The sequence below is a fragment of the Oncorhynchus mykiss genome, chromosome 8 (genome assembly GCF_013265735.2).
Source record: "Oncorhynchus mykiss isolate Arlee chromosome 8, USDA_OmykA_1.1, whole genome shotgun sequence".
NCBI classification, from domain to species: Eukaryota; Metazoa; Chordata; class Actinopteri; order Salmoniformes; family Salmonidae; genus Oncorhynchus; species Oncorhynchus mykiss.
The window spans coordinates 59478153-59500861 of NC_048572.1; the positions used below are offsets into that span (position 1 = coordinate 59478153).

At 44.3% G+C, this 22709-nt stretch overlaps 1 protein-coding gene across 6 annotated transcripts in view; it reads right to left on the bottom strand.

Annotated features, from left to right (window-relative positions):
- LOC110530242 (partitioning defective 3 homolog) overlaps positions 1-22709 on the bottom strand; it is a 252036-nt gene that overhangs the window by 61745 nt on the left and 167582 nt on the right. For 5 of the 6 annotated variants that reach the window (XR_005052926.1, XM_021613147.2, XM_021613143.2 and 2 more), the window contains 7 exons: positions 20558-20744; positions 17480-17631; positions 16677-16721; positions 11727-11957; positions 11306-11540; positions 7801-7908; positions 1871-2119 (listed from right to left, as the gene is read on the bottom strand). Coding sequence is in view for 5 of the 6 variants with exons in the window: in XM_021613147.2 (XP_021468822.2) it covers positions 1871-2119; positions 7801-7908; positions 11306-11540; positions 11727-11957; positions 16677-16721; positions 17480-17631; positions 20558-20744 (1207 nt within the window). In the remaining variant the exon portion in view is untranslated. The remainder of the gene's footprint in view (positions 1-1870; positions 2120-7800; positions 7909-11305; positions 11541-11726; positions 11958-16676; positions 16722-17479; positions 17632-20557; positions 20745-22709) is intronic. The other variant, XM_021613144.2, reaches the window with a different exon arrangement.

Sequence of the window (22709 nt, forward strand, 5' to 3'; positions counted from 1 at the left end):
AGCACCGAAGAGCCAAACACAAGCAAAGATTAAACAGATTGCCCCAGTGGTTCTGATGCAACGGGGTCATGAACACGCACGACGTCCCAGACTATGTTTATTGAACGAGTGCTCCGTGGTATTGCTAGTCTCTTAACAGCCGCAGTGCATGGGAATGCTATTCATTCCTTCTTCACACATCCCCTCTCTAGAACTATATCCAAACCTTTACACTGCGGCAGCACAATGAATTATACATCAATACTACATACAGTATTAATACATCTACACACATCTGAGTAGAGGGACGTGAAATAACACCCAGGATAACTGTATTCACTCTGGCTAGGGAAATCATCCCAGGTTTTTCATCTGTACTGTGCTCCAGGCCATACAGTTCTACAGTGGAATACTGAGGCTTCGGCTCAAATGGCACCGGGGCATATAGGGATCTGGTCAAAAGTAGTGCACTATATAGGGAATAGGGTGGCATTTGCTGTAGATAGAGGGCCCACAGGCTTATGGTTTCTCATCACAGCCTTTAGTGTGATGTAAAAAGTACTGTCACTGCAGTGGCCCCTGTGTTCACGATGGCATCACAGGGACACTGACTATGAATGAATAACATAGTAGGAATAAAGATTTGTCAATATACGATTTGATGTATTTCATGTATGACCATTGCTACGAAACCAATCTCCTCAGGGAAAATACAGTTGAAAGTTGAAGTCAGTCTTGGGAATGGTGTGAGATGATTGACAGACAGCCAATCCCAAAGGAAAGTGAACAGTCAGCCTGAGGATATGTTTCTCTATGTTTGCATCTCAAATTACACCTTTATCCCTATTAAGTGCACTACTTTTGACTAGGGCCCAAGTAGTGCCTATTCCCTATAAATGCCAAAGCAATCTATGTAGGAAATAGGGTGGCATTTGGGACGCATACTATGACATGAACATGTAAGAGACGGGGGAAGTAGATCAGGAGAGCATAAGATAACATGTAGAAATGCTGCCTTCCTTACCCCCCAGGAACAATGTAATCACCAGTGAGTCCCAGTCAGTAGAGTGGTGACATTTAACTGCCTGGACTTGTTTTCCTGGGGTGAGATTTGATGGCTGGACTAAGACACAAGTCAGAGTATATCAGCCTCCTATACTGTAGCTACTCAGTGCTAGGATATAGAATACTTATAGATGAAAGTGAGTGACGCAGCGTAAAAATGTGGAGGTACTGTATGCGCAACGGTGTTTCTCCTAGCATTACTCAGGAACGGCAAGGCACGGCAAGATACCATTCTCTCAGGAATGAGTTCTTCAACACCTCAGAGGCTTGAAGCTGGAATCCATAATGGTGAAACAGCCACGTCCGTTTGCGATATTACAACACCAAAGAAGTTCCTGCAAACCATGACCACTGTTTTCCCCCTTGGCAATCACTGCAGGCGTGATAGCAGAGCACAATATGTACTGACTTTTAAAAAAAACATTTTGTGAGACACTTCTCATCTCAGCAACAAAAACAACAGTGGTTGGGCTGCCAGTGGCGCCGTGCCCCATACTGCAGATTCCATCTTTACATGATGGTCTGTCTATAACACAAGTATAAAACCAAACTGCCATGCAGAAGTGCTACTTAATAGTGCTTGATATTACTACCACTCTTCATTTCATCAGACCTGGGTTCAAATAGTATTTTAAATCATTTCAAATACTTTACCCGAGCTTGCCTGGGTTAATGGACCAATATAATAGTCTCACAATGGCAACCTCTGCCCAATCTGGCACTCCTGGCAGGCTAGAGCCAATGGCCAAAGTATTTGAATGATTTGAAATAGTATTTGAACTCAGATCTGCTCCTCATAGCGTGGGATAGACCCTCGAGCCCCTACCTGTCGGCGGAGGGAGGGCGTCCATTTGCATTGCGGGTTTTGCCGACTTGTGTGTACAGGGAGGAATCTTGATGGTGGTTGTCTCGGGGGCTCTGGGGCCGGCTGTGCCCGCTGTCCAGGGACGTGTCCAGGGGCCCGATGCCTGCGTAGGGGTGCTCCTCGTCTCGGCTCAGGTTGACATCTAGGATCTCAGCGTAGTCCCTCTCCCGTGCCTGGCGCTCCCGCAGCTCCCGGGTCTTAGCCTGGATCCTGGAGGAAAGAATGTTTCATCATTGATTCCTCAAAAAGAAAACTGTGGATGCGTCCCCAATGGCAGCATACAGTGCCCGCGGAAAGTATTCAGACCCCTCGATTTTTCCCCCTCATTTTGTTACGTTACAGACTTATTCTAAAATGAATAAAAACATGAAAAATCCTAAGCAATCTACACACAATACCTCATAATGACAAAGCAAAAACCGTTTTTGAAAATTTTGCAAATGTATTCAAAATAATAAACAGAAATACCTTATTTACATAAGCATTCAGACCCTTTGCTATGACACTCAAAATTTAACTCCGATGCATCCTGTTTCCACTGATCATCGTTGAGATGTTTCTACAACTTGATTGGAGTCCACCTGTGGTAAATTCAATTGATTGGACATGATTTGGAAAGGCACACATCTTTCTATAAAAGGTCCCACAGTTGACAGTACACGTCAGAGCAAAAACCAAGCAATGAGGTCAACGGAATTGTCAGTAGAGCACCGAGACAGAATTGTGTCGAAGCACTTCCTAGAGCTGTCCGCCCGGCCAAACTGAGCAATTTGGGGAGAAGGGCCTTGGTCAGGAAAGTAATCAAGAACCTAATGGTCACTGACAGAGTTCCAGAGTTCCTCTGTGGAGATGGGAGAAACTTCTAGAAGGACAACCATCTCTGCAGCACTCCACCAATCAGGCCTTGGTGGTAGATTGGCCAGACGGAAGCCACTCCTCAGTTAAAAAGGCACATGACAACCCGCTTGGAGTTTGCCAAAAGGCACCTAAAGACTCTCAGACCATGAGAATCAAGATTCTCTGGTCTGATGAAACCAAGATATTGAACTCATTGACCTGAATGCCAAGTGTCACGTCTGGAGGAAACCCGGCACCATCCCTACGGCGAAGCATGGTGGTGGCAGCATCATGCTGTGGGGATGTTTTTCAGAAGCAGGGACTGGGAGACTAGTCAGGATCGAGGCAAAGATGAACGAAGCAAAGTCTAGAGAGAGATCCTTGATGAAAACCTGCTCAGACTGGGGCGAAGGATCACCTTCCAACAGGACAATGACCCTAAGCACACAGCAGAGACAATGCAAGAGAGGCTTCGGGACAAGTCTCAATGTCCTTGAGTGGCCCAGCCAGAGCCCAGACTTGAACCCGACCGACCAAATCTGGAGAGACCTGAAAATTGCTGTGCAGCAACGAGCTTGAGAGGATCTGCAGAGAAGAATGGGAGAAAATCCCCAAATACAAGTGTGCCAAGATTATAGCGTCATACCCAAGAAGACCTGATGCTGTAATCGCTGTTAAAGGTGCTTCAACAAAGTACTGAGTAAAGTGTCTGAATACTTATGTAAATGTGTCATTTACATTTTTTATTTGTATTAAAATTGCAAAAAAATTCTATAAACCTATTTTTGCTTTGTCATTATGGGATGTTGTGTGTCGATTGATGAGGGGGAAAAAAACAATGTAATCAATTTCAGAATAAACCTGTAACGTTACAAAATGCGGAAGAAGTCAAGGGGTCTGAATACTTTATATATTCTTCACCCTAGTCCAGAGCCCTATACAGGGACTAGAGTGCCATATGAGATGCAAACCCTATGTTCACAGGCAGCTGCTGCTCCCCTCTCTAGAACACTTAAGATGTATTTTAATAAACCCTCTTCTAGTGGAAAGCTTCCACGACTGCAATGAAGTACTTAGACAATCTGTGGAGGTTTAGGAGTAGGGTACCCTGGGAAAAGGTGGAGAGGCAGAAACTTCTACCTAATCAATGTCTGATCTATAATGGCAGAGTTCCTTTCCCAAGGACCAGTTGAGAGTTACAATTCCTCCGGCAAAACACATATTGATTGGTCAAGGCCAGAGGCCAGAGAAAATCTACCTCTGATTGACTGAGTGGATGAATTTACTCAGGTGAGGGTCAGGGACCAGGGCCTGCATTTCACAGATAGACAGAAAAACCTAATTGTTTTGTGCTGTCCAAACGGCACCCTATTCCCTATATAGTACACGTGGCCTGGTCAAATGTAGCACACTAAATAGGGAATATAGTACCATTTGGGACACAGACAAGCATCTGTCTGGTGAATCAAATGTCTGGAATATAAAGTGATCAGATTTTACGTCACAGGATTACGTGTCGCTTATCCCACAGGACCTTCCATCCGAGTTTCCTTTCTTTCTGCATGTTTTATCATTATTGTGTAGCTGTCAGTTGCCACCAAGGGACATTATCATTACACAGTGGACACAATGGCACATTGTTATGTGTGGAAGCTGAGGAAAGGCCACTCATCATCCCTGGTTCTGATGCCCCCCCCCCCTCCCTAGTATAAAATCCATTATAGCTCCTATACTCTATGCCAAGTACAGATGTTTCCATCTCTCATCAGGGCCAATCATTAAAACCTTGGAGGGTTTCCTCACAGAAACTTGTCAGGGCTGAGACCATTGTTTGGTCCAATGGTTGATCTAGCCCTTCTTCCTGGCTGGCCCTCAGGTCTAGATAGAATATCTCATTGAAGGGTGTTGAGAATATTCTGCATTTTTGTGGTAGTAAGTAAACAGAGGTGGCATTTAAGGAGGCTCTGCTGTAGCAGTGTTATTTGTTTAGAAGACGTAGGTATTGACATTGTACCGGCTTTCATGTCAAGGCAGCTGCTTTTGTAAGGATCCAATTCACAGTCGGTCGGTCGAAGCTAGCCTGCGTAGGAAATAGCATTGGTCGACCCCTCCACCTCCTCTCAATGGAAAGGCTGCTGAGCCAAACAAAGCGAGGGAGCAGATTGCTATGTCTGCTCTTATCTTATCAGCAGCACCGTGCTTACCATCAGTAGCCTACTAAACACCCCCAACACAAACCTTGTTTTCCCACGGTTTAAAGCTAGGTCTCTCAAGGACCCGTTTCCTTCTGGTAATATAGATATTCGCTGAGTCTACAAACAAGCTTTAGCTGGTGTCTGCACTCAGGGCAGGCTGCAGTGCTAGCATCTTATAAGAGGCATATGTTTCCATTAAGAAAATCCTCAAAATATTCAAAAGATGGTTCAGTCTACTCAACTCAGCGACGGCCTGGAATCTGTGATGTCTTTTCAATCTCATCAGGGAAATATTATTGCCTTTTTTGGATAAATATTTTTCACCTATAATGACTTTATTTCATTTCACACTTAAATGGGAAACCTGTTTCCTTGACGTATTATTTCATTATGTGGCTTAATGCACATTTCTTTGGGCATATGTAGATTTCCCAGCTGAGTGCTAGATGAGGAAATGCTGTCCGTCCTCCCTTCTCTTTCCCTCGTTCCCGGCAGTAAAGAGGCCCAGAGAGAAGCGAGGGGATGATAATTGCAAGTTGAAAGGCTGATAATTGGCAAAACTGTAATTATGTGCTCAGTGAGGTACTCCCTCCATGCAGTTAAAACGACTACCTTAGCTGTTCACCAGGTAATGGTTTGTAGAGAGAGAGAGAGAGGGAGGGTGTGTAGGTAGTTAGCACACTGGGAATACAAGGGTTTCATCAGGACAAAGAATGAAGCAGCATGACTGATGGGGTGGCAGGGAGCCTAGTGGTTAGAGGCATGTAGCCTAGTGGTTAGAGGCAGGGAGCCTAGTGGTTAGAGGCATGTAGCCTAGTGGTTAGAGGCATGTAACCGAAAGGTTGCAGGATCGAATCCTCGAGCTGACAAGGTAAAAATCTGTCGTTCTGCCCCTGAACAAGGTAGTAGGCCGTTAAACACATTTTTTTTAATAAAGAGATATACCCATATGGACTGTATCTAGAGATCCCATCTAGAGATCAGTAATGAATGTGCTCAGAAATGTTCCATTGGTGTGCCTAATGCAGAGACCAATTAAACACAGTAAGGGAGACATACCTTCGATATTGGCCAGATTGGCAGATGATGATGATTCTCTATCAAGTCAAGTCCGATTTATTTACACAAGTGGTTTGATCATAGTGCTTTTTGGTAGTCGCACTTCTCAGTCCTTCATGCCAAGATCAATAGCATAAGTATAGTTTTGACTTACGATCTACATAACAAGTGCATCCATTCCCCTTCTTCCTTTCTGAATCCAGAATTTGCGACACTTATTAGCCGAGAGCCCGAAGCAGAGAGAGCCATATTGTTGATGGCGTGATTTCATAATGACAGTTCCTTTGATTTGGTCTCCATGTCCAAGTGATTGGCTGTGCATCACAGTAAGGCCAGCGCGGTAATGACAGCGTGGTAATGACATGGTACGTAGAAATCGAAGTGTGCCGTGATGAATGTTATGATTGCTACCCCGCAGTCAGGGCTCGAGATATCTGGGCTTGAAAAGAAGCTCTCATGTTGTCACAGATTGCCCCCAAACCTTTCACTCCTACTTCAATAGAGGGTAAATCAAAGGAAACACTCAGTGCTTCAGTCGGGTGGTGTAAATCAAGCGCCAACCAAACACACCCTCTCTCTATTCTTTGTCCCGCGTCCCAAATGGCACCACATTCCCTATAGAGTGCACTGCTTTTGACCAGGGCCCACTATTTAGGGAATGGGGTGCCATTTGGGACGCAAACCCCTGTCTCTAGTCTGTGTGTGGATGTAGCTATTAGTTGACCTGTGGGATCACAGAAAAGGACGAGGGTCATTGCCAGGGCAAGCAGAGCAGGCTCTGTCAGCGAGGTGTCCTAATAACGCAGACTTCTGACATTCCTACAGCTCTGGGTGGAAACAGAAGACATTGGTCGTGTTCCTCTGCTCAGACTTTGCCCGCATCAACCAATAGTTGTGTTCCACGTGAGAGACTGTGCCGTTGGGCAGCGGATTTCTATAGCATTTGATGTGGTAAGCTGACACCCAAAATACCTATCCAAGCGTTGTAAGACCGAGCATGGGCCAGCAACGTCTGAGCATGGGGACCGCAACCTGTGTGACTGACAAGCTAGCCTTAGCTTCAGTTTTGTTTTGCATCAATGGTACATTACAGTGATAGCAGTGTCTCTATAATATCTATAATATATAATATCCTATTAGCATGATTCACGGTAAGGAGACAATAGCGAAGCACTGCAAGAACAACAGTTTTGCTTTTGAGGAGTCCATGGTTGTGTCCCAACTGCAATAGTCTTGGAGCGGAAACAGCCATCATACAGGAACATTTCAAAAATAGGTGAGATCACAATTTTCAGTTGCATATTGTCAAACCAGTTACTACTCAACATTTTTTTTGCGTATGTAACTTTCATAATGTGAATAATTGCCCTCAAAACCACAGTCTGAACTGTCTAGGAACGATGAGATACAAATTCTAATATTGTAAAAATAAGACTTGAATGCCATTACGGAGTTATCATGCCCTGAAAACACAAGCAGAGGAATGAATTAAACATAGTATTGTAGTGTGTATATGTACATATATATGTGTGTGTGTGTGTGTGTGTGTGTGTGTGTGTGTGTGTGTGTGTGTGTGTGTGTGTGTGTGTGTGTGTGTGTAGTAATAGCTTTGGCATTTACAGTCTGGTGCCCAAATTACTGTCACATCCCCCACCTGCCACCTCCTTCATTCGGCAGTGTGTAGCTCGTAGCCTGGGGTTGGCACCAATGCCTTTCAGCACATACACACTAGTGTGTGTGTGCAGTCCCAGAGCAACATTGTGTGAGTGTCTCTCTATAGACAGACATACAGACACTCACCTCTCCTGTTCTAGTTTCATCCTCAGTGTCTCTTCTTCTGAGGCCTGCAGCTCCTCCAGCCTCCCTTTGCGCTCTAGTTTCTCTCCGTCCTTGCGGTGTTTTCCAAACCTGAAACATTGGGGCAGCAGACAGAGTGCACCCCTGGTTAAAAGCAGCATACTATATAGGGAACAGGGTGCAATTTGACAGACCCAAAAATGTTTTATAAATTACTAATGGCGATCAACTCTCCAACTCCTTTCTAACAAACATGCCATCAAATATTTTGCTTTAAAAATTGTACTTGACTGAGTTTGCCTGTGATCAGGTCTGAAGTTGACAGGAGACAAGATCATATTACCATAGCCCATCAAAGTAATTATATTCATGGGAAGGGAAATAGTACTAAACCAAATGGGAACTACTTGAAATTATATTTCAGCTTGATTGACTCCACATAAAAAGGCACCCTGTTGATTAAATTACTTTGCAGACCTTATTTATATGATGGACCTAGGCTTATTCAGAGGGAAATTGGCCTGCAGAGAGTGGAGTTTAATCAGCTATAAGGAAAACCAAGAACTTCTCAGCACACACAGAGAGATAGAGAGGTATATAGAACAAACTAAAGGAGCAAGAGAGAGTGAGTGACAGAGAGATAACGAAAGGAGAAAGGGAGAGAGATAACAAAAGGAGAGAGCGAGTGAGAGAGAGAGAGAGAGAGAGAGGGGGGGGGGGGGGGGGAGCGGGAAAGACCGAAGGGGGAAGTCCATTACCTGATAAATTGATCAACAAATGGCCTCAAATGTAGCATAAAGCCGTTGATAGTGTTAATATGAAGTGCAGCCCTATCTATCACAGAGACAGCGGGTGACAGTTTCTCTTTCCACTCCGGTGACTTCCATTAAATCTCCTTAAAAATCACCAGCCACGTCCCAAATGGCACCCTATTATATACAGTATATAGTGCACTACTTTGACCAGAGCCCCTATGGGCTATTAATAGGGAGCCATTTGCGATTCCCCCCCAGTCTCCTTCAGAAACACTGGCAGGAAGAACTAGTGAAACTTGCAGAGATCAGAACATTCATCATGACAGAAGGGCATTCAATATTCTGTGTACAGTTAAGCACAGAACCCTCCTATCCTCTTCCGACTTCTACACCACTTATAAGATGGGGATTTAACAAGAGGTTATTTTAGTTAAAGAAGCAAGCGACTGGGAAACGAACAAGTTCAAGGGCTCTGTTGACAACGCAAAAAAAAAGTGTTAAGTGAAAGTGTCATAAGAGAAAGACAAATATTTGAGGAGGTGTTTATTTATTCAAACTCATCTCAACAAGTATGTGTAACCTTTATTTAACAAGGCAAGTCAGTTAAGAACAAATTCTTATTTACAAAGACGGCCTACACCGGCCAAACCCGGACGACGCTGGACCAGTTGTGCATCGCACTATGGGACTCCCAATCACGGCCGGTTGTGATACAGCCTGGATTTGAACCAGGGTGTCTGCAGCACTGAGATGCAGTGCCTTAGACCGCTGTGACACTCGGGAGCCCCAGGTAAAGTGATACGGTCTGGCTTGACAGCGCCATCACTGTCAAAATGTCATTACAAGTCTCACTGACTCTAGCATTCATTACCGATTAAGCACAGCTTCTTAAAACCTTTCATAAGCTACAGCACTGAAGGGAAGGGAAAGGAGATACCTAGTCCGTTGTAAAACTGAATGCATTCAACTGAAATGTGTCTCCCGCATTTAACCCAACCCCTCTGAATCAGAGAGGTGTGGGGGGGAGGCCTTTCTTAATCAACAGCCACGTCATTGGAGCCTGGGGAGCAGCTGTTGTGGGGGTTAAGGGCAGAATGGCAGATTCTTGCCAGATTGGGGATTCTTCACTTTACCATACTGTACCATACTGTAGCACTGAAAAAAACAACCATACTGATGCTGTCACGTGTGTGTTTCTGGGTAGTGGCCATCTGGAGGATGCTGCCAAGTGAGCAGATTGGGTGTTGCTTTGAGTCCAAGTGGTGATCAGAGTAGAGTAGGTGAGGGAGGCTGCTGTGGTCTAGATGGGGCTCTGATGGTAATGACTGGGCTTTGATTGGGCTGCAGTGTGTGTGTGTTTGTGTGTATGTATGCACGCGTGCGAGCCCAGTGAGATGAGAGGGTCTGGTCTAACTAGCGTCTCGGTTTGAGAGCAGCGAAACACTCCAACCAGACCTGGGTTCAAATACTATTCAAAATAATTTCAAACTACAGCAGTAGTTATATAGGATGAGCCATGACTAGAATACAGTATATACATATAAAGTGGGTCAAAACAGCATGTCAACATTATTCAAGTGACCAGTGTTTAATGACAATGTACATAGGGCAGCAGCCTCTAAGGTGCAGGGTAGAGTACCGGGTGGTAGCCGACTAGTAACAGTTCAGGGTAGGATACTGGGCGGAGGTCAGCTAGTGGGGATTTTTTTAACAGTCATTGTCTGGAGATAGAAGCTGTTTTCTATTCTCTTGGTCCCAACTTTGATGCACCTGTACTGTCTCCGCCTTCTACAAGGTAGCAGGGTGAACAGGCCGTGGCTCTGGTGGCTGAGGTCCTTGATGATTTTCTTGGCCTTCCTGTGACACCGGGTGCTGTAGATGTCCTGGAGGACAGGAAGTGTGCCCCCGGTGATGCGTTGGGCTGACCGTGCCACCCTCTGGAGAGCCCTGCGGTTTCGGACGGTGCAATTGCTGTACCAGGCGGTTGATACAGCCCGACAGGATGCTCTCATCTGTAAAAGTTAGTGAGGGTCTTAGGTGCCAAGCCAAATATCTTCAGCCTCCTGAGGTTGAAAAGGCGCCGTTGTGACCATTTCAGGTTGTCAGTGATGTGCACGGCGAGGAACTGGAAGGCAATATTGAGCAGCGGTTTCACAATGCTTTCAATCAATGAAAGAAAATGTTTAAGTCATTATCGAATGAAACCAAAAAAGGCAAAGTCGTGGGCTCTGAAGTGCGTACTGTATGTGTGTGTTTGCAAACAACCACTGATAGTGCTCATCTCAATGGGAGGAGCACACCTCCGTAATGATTTGATCCTGCAGTTCCCTGGGACTATCGCAGCCAAACAATTCGAGCTTCCAGCAACCTTCAGGCCAAAGACACACACACACACACACACACACCCCTTTAGGTCAAACATCTGATCTGCATGTCTGCCAGGAGATCCTTCTCCTTCCCACTGGATCTCATTATTCTACACTGTTAGAAATCAGTCAGCATTCTCCTTGACACAACCACTTCAGCACACTATTCCTTATTTGCTGCACTACCTTTACAAAAGCAGTGCACTATACAGGGAATAGGGTGCTATTTGAGACAGAGCCTGTGTCAGAACCATTTAAGTAAATATGACGTTTGAATGTATCATTCGCATCCCAGACAGCTCAGATGAAAGGCATGACCCCAGGACCCACTGATAATGGTGGGTGAGACACTGGTAAAGGACGAGGGACAGTTTTTGTGTTTCCTACCTGAACATGTCGCCCAGTCCTTTCAGCATGCCTTTCTTAGCCCTGTTCTTGCTGTCCTTCTCTTTGTCCCGGTCTGGCTTCTTTTTGTCTTTCCCTCCTTTGTCTTTCTTCTTGTCTTCATTGGCGCGGTTGCCGTTGGCCAGCGATCTCTCTGTGTTGGGCAGTGGGGTCAGATCTGCCACAGTGGACACAGAGTCGCGCCCGGACCGAGAGCTCTCCTCGGTGTCCTCCTCCACTAGAGAGGTGGAGACATGGAAAGAGATTTATACATGGGGTAATTATTAAGTCCTCAAATTCTGACCTTTATATGCAGGCATAACTTGAAATGCTGGGTAAATTCTTCAGGCAGAGATATCAACGAAAGATGTGCATTAATGTTTGCTCTATGGATCTGTCCAATAGAAGTCCTGCTTCGTCTTACATGTCTCCATGCCCTCGTCGTCCTCCTCGGTGGCTGCTGGCCTGTCGTAAGACTTGTCAATAGCGGCCCGGAAGCTCTCGTTACAGCCCCGCCCCCTGATTATGCGTGGGCGTGGCCTGTGGAAGGGCATGTCACCGTTGAGCGTCACCTCGGCAACGGCGGTCTGTAAACTCTCCAGAGAGCTGGACTTCTTGAGGCCAAGGGAGGGACCCACATCCCTGGTGGAAGACCCTACGAAGGAGCAACAGTATCCAAAGTTAGTTGATAGATAACACAGCTGTGAGTGAACTAAAGGAGCTTTTGTATTTGCAAATGCACTGTTTAGCAAAAGCATTTTGTTATTTTACTTTACTGCCTGTGAGTTGAAATGAAAACTTGGATAGAGCTCATTTCCTACATTATGTGACACAACCAAAACAGGTCAAGTTGCATTTAGAAAAAGAAAATAAACTCAATTCTGACACTAGAAAGGCCAAAAAAAGTATTGTTTTGTTTTAGATAGTAGGTATACAGTACATATTTTTTCCATCACTCACAGGTTGAAGGGGTATTGTAGAGAAGGTAGAGTGGTATGGAGGTGAAGAGAGAGGATGCATCTGAAGTGACCAGGACCCATATAAAAGTAGTGCACTATATAGAAAATAGGGTGCCATTTGGGATGCATGCAAAGAGAGGGATGGATTACCACAGGAGAAAAGCCCAGCAGGCTCGCTCTCCCTCTAAATCCCCAGGGTATACTGGAGCAGAGGTACCGGGTAAACAAGAGGCCCAGGGTACATCCCAAATGGCACCATATTCCCTATTTAGTGCACTACTTTTCACCCTATTCAGCATTTTCTGGGAAGCAGCTCACACTAATGTGGGTGGCCATGGATATGGTGGCTGCTTGCCTTGGAAGGAGTGGGAGTGAGGAGAAGTGGAGCGGAGAGGAGGAGGAGTGGAGCGGAGAAGGGTGAAACCTGAACAAGCAGGGCTGGTGACTATTCATGTTCATCAGTCCTTCCTGTCCTCTTAACGTTTCACTGAAGCGGCAGCTGATCGGCTTTCATTCATCAAAACCCATTCATTTGGTTTTAGCGTTCAGCCAGAGGCCGCACCGCACACTTTCCAGTCACACCTCAGCGGTAGTCTTTAAAATTACACCAACTCAGACCTCTGACAGACGGCGGGAGTCAAGAACAGCAGGCAGTGGTTTATTTGAGAAAGAGTTTTGGGCGTTTCAGAGAGTCAGACCTGGCAACCTCCAGCCTCCTACAGCTCTGCACTGGCATGTTTGTTTCAGATATTCCGCCCTGGCAACTGAGCCTTACGTAAATACATGGCTGTGGTTTCAGATAGCAACCTCCAGCTTCTCCGTTTCTACACTAGGCATGGTTGTATGTTTCAGACGGTCATACCTGGCAACCGAGCCTTCTACAGATATGCACTGGCAGGTCTGTATGTTTTAGACAGTCAGACCTGGCAACCCAGCTCCAAAATATCTGTACTATCGATGCCTGTTTGTACAGACTGCCACCCTATTCAAACAGGAAAAAACCCGTGTCGTACAGAGATCTGAGATGGTGCCTTAATATAACAAATACAGCGATCAATCACCCTGCAGTCGACTGGCAGGTCGAACAGGGAATACCCTGGAAGCGTCCTAAACAGCACCCTTTACCTTATATAGGGCCCATGGAGCGCTGGTCAAAAGTAGTGCACTATGTAGGGAATAGGGTTCCTTTTGGGACACAGCCCATTTGTGGCTATAGGACCAACTGAAGCTGCACATATCGAGTGCCTTCAGAGAGTATTCATGCGCCTCAACTTACTTCCCAATTTATTGTGTTACAGTCTGAATTCAAAATGGATTAAATAAAACAAATTCTCTCACACATCTACACAAAATACCTCATAATGACAAAGTGAAAACATGTTTGAAAATTGTTTGCAAATTTATTGAAAATGAAATACAAAAACATCAAATTTACGTAAGTATTCACACCCCTGAGTCAATACATGTTAGAATCACCTTTGGCAGTGATGAGTCTTTCTGGGTAAGTCTCTAAGAGCTTTCCACACCTGGATATTGCAACATTTGCCGATTATTCTTTAAAAAATTATTCAAGCTCTGTCAAATGGTCTGGCCATATATGTTCAAGTAGATTTAAGTCAAAAATGTAACTCAGCCACTTAGGAACATTCACTGGTATTGGTAAGTAACTCAGTGATTTCACATTGTGTTTTAGGTTATTGTCCTGCTGAAAGGTGAATTAATCTGTCAAGTGTCTGGTGGAAAACAAACAGCCAGATTTTCCACTAGGATTTTGCCTGTGGTCAGTTCCATTCCACTTCTTTCTTTATCCTGAAAAACACCCCAGTCCTTAATGGTTACAAGCATACACATAACATGATGGAGCCACCACTATGCTTGAAAATATGGAGAGTGGTAATCAGTAATGTGTTGGATTTGCCCCAAACATAAAACTTTGTATTCATGACAAAATGTTAATTGCTATGCCATTTTATTTTTCATTATTACTTTAGTGCCTTGTTGCAAACAGGATGGATGTTTTGAAATATTTGTATTCTGTTTCCTTCTTTTCACTCTGTCATGTAGGCTAGTATTGTGGAGTAACTACCATGTGGTTGATCCATCCTCAGTCTTCTATCATAGCCATTAAACTCTAACTGTTTTAAAGTCGCAATTGGCCTCATGGTGAAATCCCTGAGTGGTTTCCTTCCTCTCCAGCAACTGAGTAAGGAAGGATGCCTGTATCTTTGTAGTGACTGGGTGTATTGATACACCATCCAAAGTGAAATCATTAATAACTTCACCATGCTAAAATGGTTATTCAATGTCTGCTTTTTTTTATACCCATCTACCAATAGGTGCCCTTCTTTGCGAGCCCTTTTGTGGCTCCCGAGTGACTCAGCGGTCTAAGGCACTGCATCTCAGTGCTAGAGGCGTCACTACAGATCCTGGTTCGATTCCAGGTTGAATCACAACCAACCGTGATTGGGAGTCCCATAGGGAGGCGCACAATTGACCCAGCGTCGTCCGGGTTAGGGTTTGGTCGGGGTAGGTCGTCATTGTAAATAAGAATTTGTTCTTAACCGACTTGCCTAGTTAAAGAAAGGTTCAATAAATAAAAATGTATTGACAGATAATTGTATGTGTGGGGTACAGAGATGAGGTAAGTCGTAAAAAAATCATGTTAAACACTATTATTGCACAGAGTCAATCCAATTTATTATGTGACTTGTTAAGCTAATATTTACTCCTGAACTTATTTAGGCTTCCCATAACAAAGGGGTTGAATACTTATTGACTCAAGACACTTGATTTGTAAAAATGTAAAAAAAAAAAAAAAAAAAAAAAAAAAAAAAAACATTATTCCACTTTGACATTGTGGGGTATTGTGTGTAGGCCAGTGACTCCAACAAAAATCTACATTTAATAAAAACATTTATTCAGACTGTAACACAACAAAATGTGGAAAAAGTCAAAGAGTGTGAATACTTTCTGAAGGAGCTGCAGGCACATAACAGACTGGAAACTACTGAAGGAACTTACGTTGTAATTTGCCATTAGGGAGCCCTATATGCATTGCCCTCTCCTAAACTAGTGAAGTCCTTGACAAACATGTGGCTACAGTCTGTGTCAACAAGGTCCTATAGCCAATCAGTGCAGAAGAAGGCCCACTGGGCCAGACTATCTAAGCTATTGTGTCCCATCACTCCCCTCTCCCAGGCTGTCACTGTCTCAGTCCCAAACGGCACCCTATTCCTTATATAGTGCACTGCTTTTGACCAGAACTCTTATGTTCCCAGGTCAAAAGTAGTACACTAAATACATGGGACGTTACTCCCTCTCCTAGGCTGTAACTGTCATCAGTTTCCCCAGGATCGGGGATTTGTTTTGGGCCTGCTAAATGGACCATGCCCCATTTAGGGAGTGGATGTATATATTAGAGAGGGAGAGTATAGCACAGGGGAGAGAAAATAAACCCTGAAACACTAAAGATAATAGCCTGAAATCTATTAGCCTAGCTACAACAACAGAGTTATTAGGGCAACATTAAATAGGGAGTTTTTTTTCCCCAAAGCTGGGAAAAACCTAAAACATCAATTAAATAGTAGGTGGGTGGTGATCATGTATTTTTCATATGAACATACACCTAGTTGAGATATTATGTGGATGTCATTTTACAGAAAGGCAAATAAAATACATATGTGGCCTCTTCTTTGCCAAGTCTTGAATTGGAGGTTAGAAACAACAGGTGTGCGTTCCAATTGGCACCCTGTCCCCTATATAAACACTACTTTTGACCATGGCCACCCTATGAGCCCTGGTCAAAATGAGTGCACTAAGGGAATAGGGTGCCATTTGGGACACCGCCCTGGTATCTCATTAGTGACTGCTCAAACACCGTTTGGAGCCTACAACAATGTCCTAACAAGGGACATTAATGACATATTTAGTCTCATTTATGCACAGTAGTCTGACTGCGACACTACCTCTATTTTCTGTTGTTTCCCTTTCTTTCTCCTGCTTTCACTGTGCCTTTCGGCTAAATCCCATCCTTCAAAGGATCTGCTATTCAGAGGTGGCTGTGAAAACACACACGGCTGACAATGACGGATGACTTGCTGTCAGTTTGCAGCCCCAGCCAAGGACAGAGCGATTTCGCTTTCTCTCAATCTCTCCCGCCCGCTCTCCTCCCATTCCCTTCCACAGAACAATTAGCAGTTCTGCTGGATCTTAAGAAGAATCACTGCCTAGTCCATATTCACCAGCCCACAATTCCACTGCAATGACCTCAAACTGTCTTCATGTTCTATGTATTCTCATTGTGATTAGTGGATTCTACATTCTAAAGCAGGTCTGGAATCTCACAATGAAATGGGGGGAGGGACTGCAGAATGGATGAGGTGTCCGTTCTCCCTCAGTGACGGGTCACTCCTTACCTGGTGTGTTCTCTTTGCGAGGGGTGAGGTTAATCTCGTCGGCTACTGTTAAAGGGGGGCAATAAACATGTCGGATCGGTTAGTGAGCACATTCCACATGCAAACATTCCAGCAACGTTATTGTACAGTCAGTACATCATCACATCTTTAGGCAATTTCAAGGGCAATCAGAAAACATGCGAGACAGACAGACGGACAGGGAAATGGAGAGATTTAGGATAGCAATCAGAGCTATTGTGATATAAACACGTGCAGGACTACAGTAATTCAGTAGGGATAAGAAGCAGATTAGATATCATCGGCTGGGTCCCAAATGGCACCCAATTCCCTTTATGGTGTACTATTTTGACCAGGGCCCTATGGGGAGCCCCATTTGGGACGCACGCAGAGTGTGGGTGAGAGGGAAGATTACTGTCAGCCAAAGCAATCAGAATGGTTTCATGCCACCTCAAGTGAGCTGAAACGTTGTTCTGAGGTGTGACAGGAGACACAGTACTTAAACCTGTTTGATGTCACACAAAAGACAGAATTGCATCACATTTCGATGACATACAGTAGAAGACACAAATATTAGGCTGTGCAACGCAAGTCTTATAGATGCAATTTACAAGCAGGGGGGTATGTATGTGCCTAATGTGGGGATTCCTAACAACTCACAGGGCCGGTTTCACAAACAGAGGGCTAGGCTTCAATCTGTGTCTGGTAAACCAGCTAATAGCGTCTTGCCATTGGTTCCAGGCAGGGCGGACCTAAAGGGAGTCAAATGAGAGGGAGGGAAGGGACCAGATGGTTTCCTTCAGTACCTAGATCCATGCTCTTGGACTTGCGTGTCTTGATGATTTCCAGCTGACTGGCATCTCCAAACTGCTTTGTCCGTTTCTCTGACATGCTCTGTCTGCCGAAACCCTCCCTCTGAAAGGCTCCGTCTGGGTCGTTGTCATCAGGGCTCAGGGTGCTACAGGAGAGGGAGTGATGGAGATGGAGAGACACACAAAGACAGAAAAAGGAGTGGGTGGGAGAGGAAAGAGAGCGGGGAGGGAGGAAGACAGGAAAAAGAGACAAAGGGATGCGATTATTCCAGTGGTTCTAGTGTAAATCAAACTGTCATTATCAGTGAGCTTCAGTGGGTCATCAAATCAAGCCACACCTAGAATCTAGGCCATACTTGATAATCCACTGATTAAGGTAGAGACTGATTAGGGTTGGACCAGCTACAATCACCACACACACACACCCAGCCCAACCCACCCAAGCCCACTGACGAGAACTCAGGCTGGGCCTCAGCATCACGGACGCCGCAATGCAAATGGCAACCTATTCCCTATATATAGTGCACAACTTTTGACCTGGGCCCATAGGGTAGTAGGGCACTATATAATGAATAGGGGGCAATTTGGGATGTATCCAGGGTTACAACGGCCCTACACGCCCAGTTAAGTATGCAGCAGGTGGGTGTGCCTGTGTGTCCTTTCAAAAAAACATATGGGACACATTGACCTTGTCCTTGTGTATGTGTCAGTGTAGAATTAGCCATATATTTACCTTGTTTATGTGTCACTATTTGTAGAACGCAACATACAGCGGAATGAAACAGCCTTATACCTACTCTACATCTTCGCTGGTTCAGCGAAAGGAAAAACAGAGGAATCTTTTAAATACACAGTATGAGGTCTAATTTGCAGCAACTGAAATAACATTCCGTCGCGAAAACTTAAAAAAAAACATGGTCCTGATTATCAAAAGGAATGTCAAGTCTTAAGACAAGTACTATATGAAAATCAGTCTAGATGCAGAAAAGAACACTTGATTCAGTGGGGTGGGATTATCTAGTCCCAAGTTATGGAAAGATTTGGTTTCAACAAAGTGATACAGGGCATCAAAACACTGCATTCATGTCCGACTGCCAGAATAAAGAGAAATGGACATTTGTCACGAACGCTAAGTTTAGAACGAGGAGAAAGACGAGGCTAATCTTCCACCCACGCTCTTCTCCTTGTACACCGAGCCGTCAGCACAGGCAATAAGACAGGACCCAACCTTAGAGGGAATAACAATAAGAGGCAGTGAACATAAGATATGCATGTATGCTGATGACGTTCTGTTATTCCTTTAAGCCCCAGGCTCAAGTGTACCTAGATTGATGGATGTTTAACAAACATTTGGAACATATTCAGGGTATGTGCTTAACATACACACGACCCAAGCCCAAGTATATAATTATACCCCACAGCAAGAGCTGAAGAGTAGGTAGAACTTCCAGTGGACCTCTCTTCATCTATTAAATATCTTGGGAGCGAATCTAAAAAGATACAGCCAAACTCTGTGACAAGAATTACGTTCACGTCAACAAGAACATCTATGATGACCTGGACAGGTGGAATTCACTTCCTTTGGATCTTAGTAACAGAAGTGAAACAATCAAAATGAACATCCTGCCGAGGTGACTGTATTTCTTCTTATCACTGCCCATAGACATCCCACCTAAACAGTTTAGGGATAAACAGATATCAAGGTTGATCTGGAACAGGAAGAGACCAACAATGAGATTAGCAACATTACAATTACCAAAAAACAGGAGGGGGGTATGGCCTTACCAAACCTAAAATATTATTTTGTGTCCTTCCAATCAATTGAGACCTCGTGTGTTTGTGCAATTCAGAATATGAATCCAAATGGAAAGCCATTGAGACTACTTTGACAGAGATACACATACAGTCAGTTTTAGGTAATACGGACATGGTAATAGAAACATAGACACAAATCAGTGGATTCATTTATCTTAAGACACGCTTTAGACAGAGGTCAAACTGCTGAGCTGGCCCGCATTCGACCCCAGCTTCATTCCTGCTTTAGAGGCAAAAAGGCATCACATCATTTTCTAGAGAACTTCCAGGACCGAAGTAAAAAAAAACATGGATAAACAAGATTTTTACAGGTTTTTATTTTGTTTTTATTTCACCTTTATTTAACCAGGTAGGCCAGTTGAGAACATGTTCTCATTTACAACTGCGACCTACAGAGGTACCTACAGGTTCGATACTACTTTTTAAAAGATATAAAACTGATTGACCCTCAGGCACCTCAGAAATTGATAAAATAATTCACTAACGCATACAACTTGGGGAGTATTAAAAAAAACGATTTCAAGTCTTTACATGGGTATTTTATCTTCAATGAAACACTCTACAAGCTAGATTTAACGGAAATGGGAGGAGGAACTTAACATTGAATAATTGATGAAACATAGTTGAACATATTTCAGACTCAATTAAGCTCCACCAAGTCATAGTTGAAGTATGATGAATGATCTATGATGAAAATTACAGGCCTCTCTCATATTTTTAAGTGGGAGAACTTGCACAATTGGTGGCTGACTAAATACTTTTTTGCCCCACTGTATGTTACTGTAACTAGTATGATGATATGTGCTGTATCTGCCAGACCTTGTTTTTTTGTTTTATATATATATATATATATATATATATATTTAAATTATGTAATCTTCAATAAAAACAAGGTCAAAAAAAGGAGTGTCAAGTCTGATACAATAACAGTTGATAAAGAGTTTCACATGGAGCTACTAGAAGGAGCCGTGAGTGAGGCTGACTAGGAAAGACACCCTATTCCCTATGAAGTGCACTACTTTTGACCAGGGCCCATTTTCAAAGTAGTGCACTATGTACTGAATAGGGAGCCATTTGAGATTCACTCACAGTCGCCATCAGACACACTGGAGATTAATGACAGGAGGAACTAGTGAAACCTTCTGAGATGAGGAGAACATTCACCATGACACAAGGGCATTTACTGTAACATTCTCTGGTCAAGTAGTGCACTATGTAGGGATCAGGGTGACACTTGGGATTGCCCTCTGCTCTCACCTCTCATTCTGAATTGGAGTATCTTTGGCCCAAGTTGGAGGGACCTCCACATGGAACCCCATGTCATCATGGGAACTGGAAGACGATTGGTCAGAGAGGTGGGCAGGAAGTACAGGTGGCCGATCGTCTTCGATGATGACAGTGTCGTCCTGGGGCATGTTGACCGTTGGGGAGAGCTGGTAGTTACCTGAAGGACAACATGGAGGAGCAGATGTATTTATTAAACATTACTTAAAAAACATAAGCCTATGCAACATTAAGCAATTAAAAACAGTTCTCTATTGTAGCAATGAGGTTTGTGCAGTAGGCCAGGGGTTCCCAAACTTTTTCACTCGGGGGCCCACCTTCCAGCATTGGGGAACACACCCCTACTGCGCACGTGCCACGTCAATTTCTATGGCCACAGGCACTGTTCATGACAGTTCACACCTCTCTTGTTGGTGGAGAGAATTTTGCAGGTTTAAAGCTTATTGGGTTAACTGCTTAGCTCATATACACACACATTTAAAGCGTTCATTTAATACTCGACATTTGATATATTTATTTGATATTTATTGGACATTTGATCCTTTGATATCGCAACATAACTTACCACAATCAGTGTTGAATTTAAAAGCAGACCCAAATTCTCAATCAGCATCTGTCATGACATTCTTAAGAGTCATTAAAGTGTGATTAATGCAAGCTGCACCATTGTGAAAAAGATACAACTACTTTCTTTGGCACGCTCACGGTGCGAGGCAAAAAAAAAGAAGAAGAAAAGTCCCATTTCTTTGTATCCAATTGAGGGATTTAAAACCACATTGATATGCAATGCAGGACTTTCTGCAACACTATCCTTAATCTGTCTTTGTGGGTAACTGACTGTCTATAGAAGGATGGTTTCTATGCTGTATAGGAGCCCTACACAATAACGGAGAGAAAAGTTCATTTGTGTTAGGAATCTGTTTGGGTCTCATGGCAGGAGAACAGGACTTTCTACCCAGGACCTGAGGCCAGGGTTACTGTTGTTTCTCATAGCCTTTCACACGGAGTATGTGTGGTACCAATTACATCCACAGTTCCAACTGCCTGGCCAACTTGCATGGCTGGATGAATAGTAGTGTGCTTAAAGTTCAGGCCGTGACCAATCTTAATAGAGCCGAGTGTGTGTGTGTGTGTGTGTGTGTGTGTGTGTGTGTGTGTGTGTGTGTGTGTGTGTGTGTGTGTGTGTGTGTGTGTGTGTGTGTGTGTGTGTGTGTGTGTGTGTGTGTGTGTGTGTGTGTGTGTGTGTGTGTGTGTGTGTGTGTGTGTGTGTGTGTGTGTGTGTGTGTGTGTGTGTGCGTGCGTGCGTGCGTGCGTGCGTGCGTGCGTGCGTGCGTGCGTGCGTGCGTGCGTGCGTGCGTGCGTGCGTGCGTGCGTGCGTGCGTGCGTGCGTGCGTGCGTGCGTGCGTGCGTGTGTGTGTGCGTGTGTATATTTAGTGTGTTGTTGATCCTGTGTTCCCTAGTCCCTACCCCTGCTATGTCTCTTTTCAGGGAACTCTGTGGTGTCGGTGAGCCCTCAAACCCAGTAGGGGGCTTTTCTCTTTCAGCCCACACACACACTGTCCCTTAACAGACCAATGGACACTGAGAATGGTTCTATGGTTCTTTAAGTAAATGCCACTGTTGATGAGTTTGAATGAAGGTGGCAAGCACGGAGTAACCCAATGAATAAATCAACTTCCATTCATGCTCTTTTTCTAGAAGCAAATCAACTTTCTGGACGGACATCCATCCATACATAAGACTGTTATTATGGGTAACAAATGGCACCCTATTCCCTTTACAGTGCACTACTTCTGACCTGGGCCCATAGAGCTCCGGTAAAAGGTAATGCACTATAAAGTGAATAGGGTGCCATTTGAGCAGCACACGTATTTGGTGGACCACTCGTCTACCAACAACAATGGTGCTGACAGGTGAGCAGAACTCACAGCTCCTGACTTGGTGGGATTCCCTTAAAATTAAGGTTGTTTACACTAGCCCTAATACAATCAGACATCGGGACAAAGGACCAATAGTTACAGCTTCTTTACAGAATTGCCTTGTCTTCAATAGAAGCAATTATCAGAGACTATGTGGAAACAGACCGGTGAATTTTGAGAGGAGCAGGATTTAATGGCCGAGAAGT